This window comes from Mandrillus leucophaeus, unplaced genomic scaffold, assembly GCF_000951045.1.
Source record: "Mandrillus leucophaeus isolate KB7577 unplaced genomic scaffold, Mleu.le_1.0 Scaffold150, whole genome shotgun sequence".
NCBI classification, from domain to species: Eukaryota; Metazoa; Chordata; class Mammalia; order Primates; family Cercopithecidae; genus Mandrillus; species Mandrillus leucophaeus.
The window spans coordinates 4,783,361-4,785,173 of NW_012101477.1; the positions used below are offsets into that span (position 1 = coordinate 4,783,361).

The following is a 1,813-nucleotide window of genomic DNA, read 5'->3' on the forward strand; positions in this document are numbered from 1 at the left end:
TGATGCCAATGTCTCCTCTAATGCACCCAAGAGTCAAGGAAGTTCGAACTGACAGTGGGAGTCTTCGAAGAGGTAGGTTCAACATTGGTAAAGGAATGAAAAAGTAACAAAGGGTATTTGGGTTTTTTTTCAGAGAAAATTTTAAGTCTTGTGAGTATATTATTAAGAAATCTAATTTTTTCAGCAGGATTCAAAAAGGAGCTTGATGCTTGTGCCAGCACCCCTGTGTAGCTCATTGTACACTACATTATATACTATAATATATATATTATATACTATAGTGTATACTATATTAATATAATTTTAAATATAATTTATTTAATAAATGTATGTAATCTTTCCTGAATGCTAATGGAGAACTGTTTAAATAAGCTAACGTCAGGCATGATGGCATCTTTCTGTAGTCCTAGCTACTCAGGAGGCTGAGGCAGGAGGATTGAGGATTGTGTTTGAACCCAGCCTGGGCAAAATAGTGAGACCCCCCTCATGTCCCAAAAAAAAGAAAAAGAAGAAAGGAAAAAAAAAAGATAAGTGTATTAGTCTCTTCTCATGCTGCTAATAAAGACATACCCAAAGCTAGGTAATTTATAAAGGAAAGAGGTTTGATTTACTCACAGTTCCACATGACTGGGGAGGCCTCACAATCATGGTGGAAGGCAAAGGAAGAGCAAAGACACCTCTTACATGGCAGCAGGCAAGAGAGCTTGTGCAGGGGAACTCCCCTTGATAAAATCATCAGATCTCGTGAGGCTTATTCACTATCAGAGAACAGCATGGGAAAGACCCACCCCCATGATTCAATGACCTCCCACCTGGTCCCTCCCATGACACGGAATTATGGGAATGACAATCAAGGTGAGATTTGGGTGGGGATGCAGCCAAACCATATCACTAAGCTAAATACCTACTTTTCCAAATTTCACAAATTTATATTCTTCCTTTGCCTGTGTATGTCTCTATAGAAAAACATTTAAAGCAAAATAAAATTTGTATTATCTTTGGAATGCTTAAGTTCATCTAATAAACTAGTTATTTATACTCTTAAAATAGTTCATTTTGAAACTCACCAATAGAAATATTTTAGTTCATTCTTCCTTATTTTCTCTTGTGACGTAGCGAGCTGATGTGTGCATCTTGTGGATTATATAGTTCTTGGATTTTAAAAAATCAGTTAAAATCTCCTGACCACATAGTATCCCTTAACAAATCTTAGATGAACAAGTATTCAGGTTACATAGTATAGTACATCCATTTTTGGACTCTGTGTGATTGTGTATGTGTGTTCGTCTGTCTGTCCGTCTGCAGTCTTTGCTTTACATGCAATGCAGGATCATAAAAATGACTGCAGGCCAGGCACAGTGGCTCACACCTGTAATCGCAGCACTTTGTGAGGCCGAGGCGGGCAGATCACCTGAGGTCAGGAGTTCAAGACCAGCCTAGCCAACATGATGAAACCCCGTCTCTACTCAAAACACAAAAATTAGCTGGATGTGGTGGCGAGCGCCTGTAATCCCAGCTATTCAGGAGGCTGAGGCAGGAAAATCACTTGAACCCAGGAGGTTGCAGTGAGCCAAGATCACACCACTGGACCCCAACCTGGGGGATGGAGCAAGACTCTGTCTCAAAAAGAAAAAAAAAGGCCGGGCGCAGTGGCTCACGCCTGTAATCCCAGCACTTTGGGAGGCTGAGGCGGGTGGATCATGAGGTCAGGAGTTCAAGACCAGCCTGGCCAAGATGGAGAAACCCCATCTCTACTAAAAATATAAAAATTAGCTGGGCGTGGGTGGCGGGTGCCTGTAATCCCAGCTATTCG

The 1,813-nt window shown here is 41.1% G+C and overlaps 1 protein-coding gene across 1 annotated transcript in view; it reads left to right on the plus strand.

Moving 5' to 3' along the window:
• The window catches only part of RBL1 (retinoblastoma-like 1), a 100,511-nt gene that overhangs the window by 54,200 nt on the left and 44,498 nt on the right, over positions 1-1,813 (plus strand). The window contains exon 14 of the mRNA XM_011975026.1: positions 3-72. Within this exon, the coding sequence (XP_011830416.1) occupies positions 3-72 (70 nt within the window). The remainder of the gene's footprint in view (positions 1-2; positions 73-1,813) is intronic.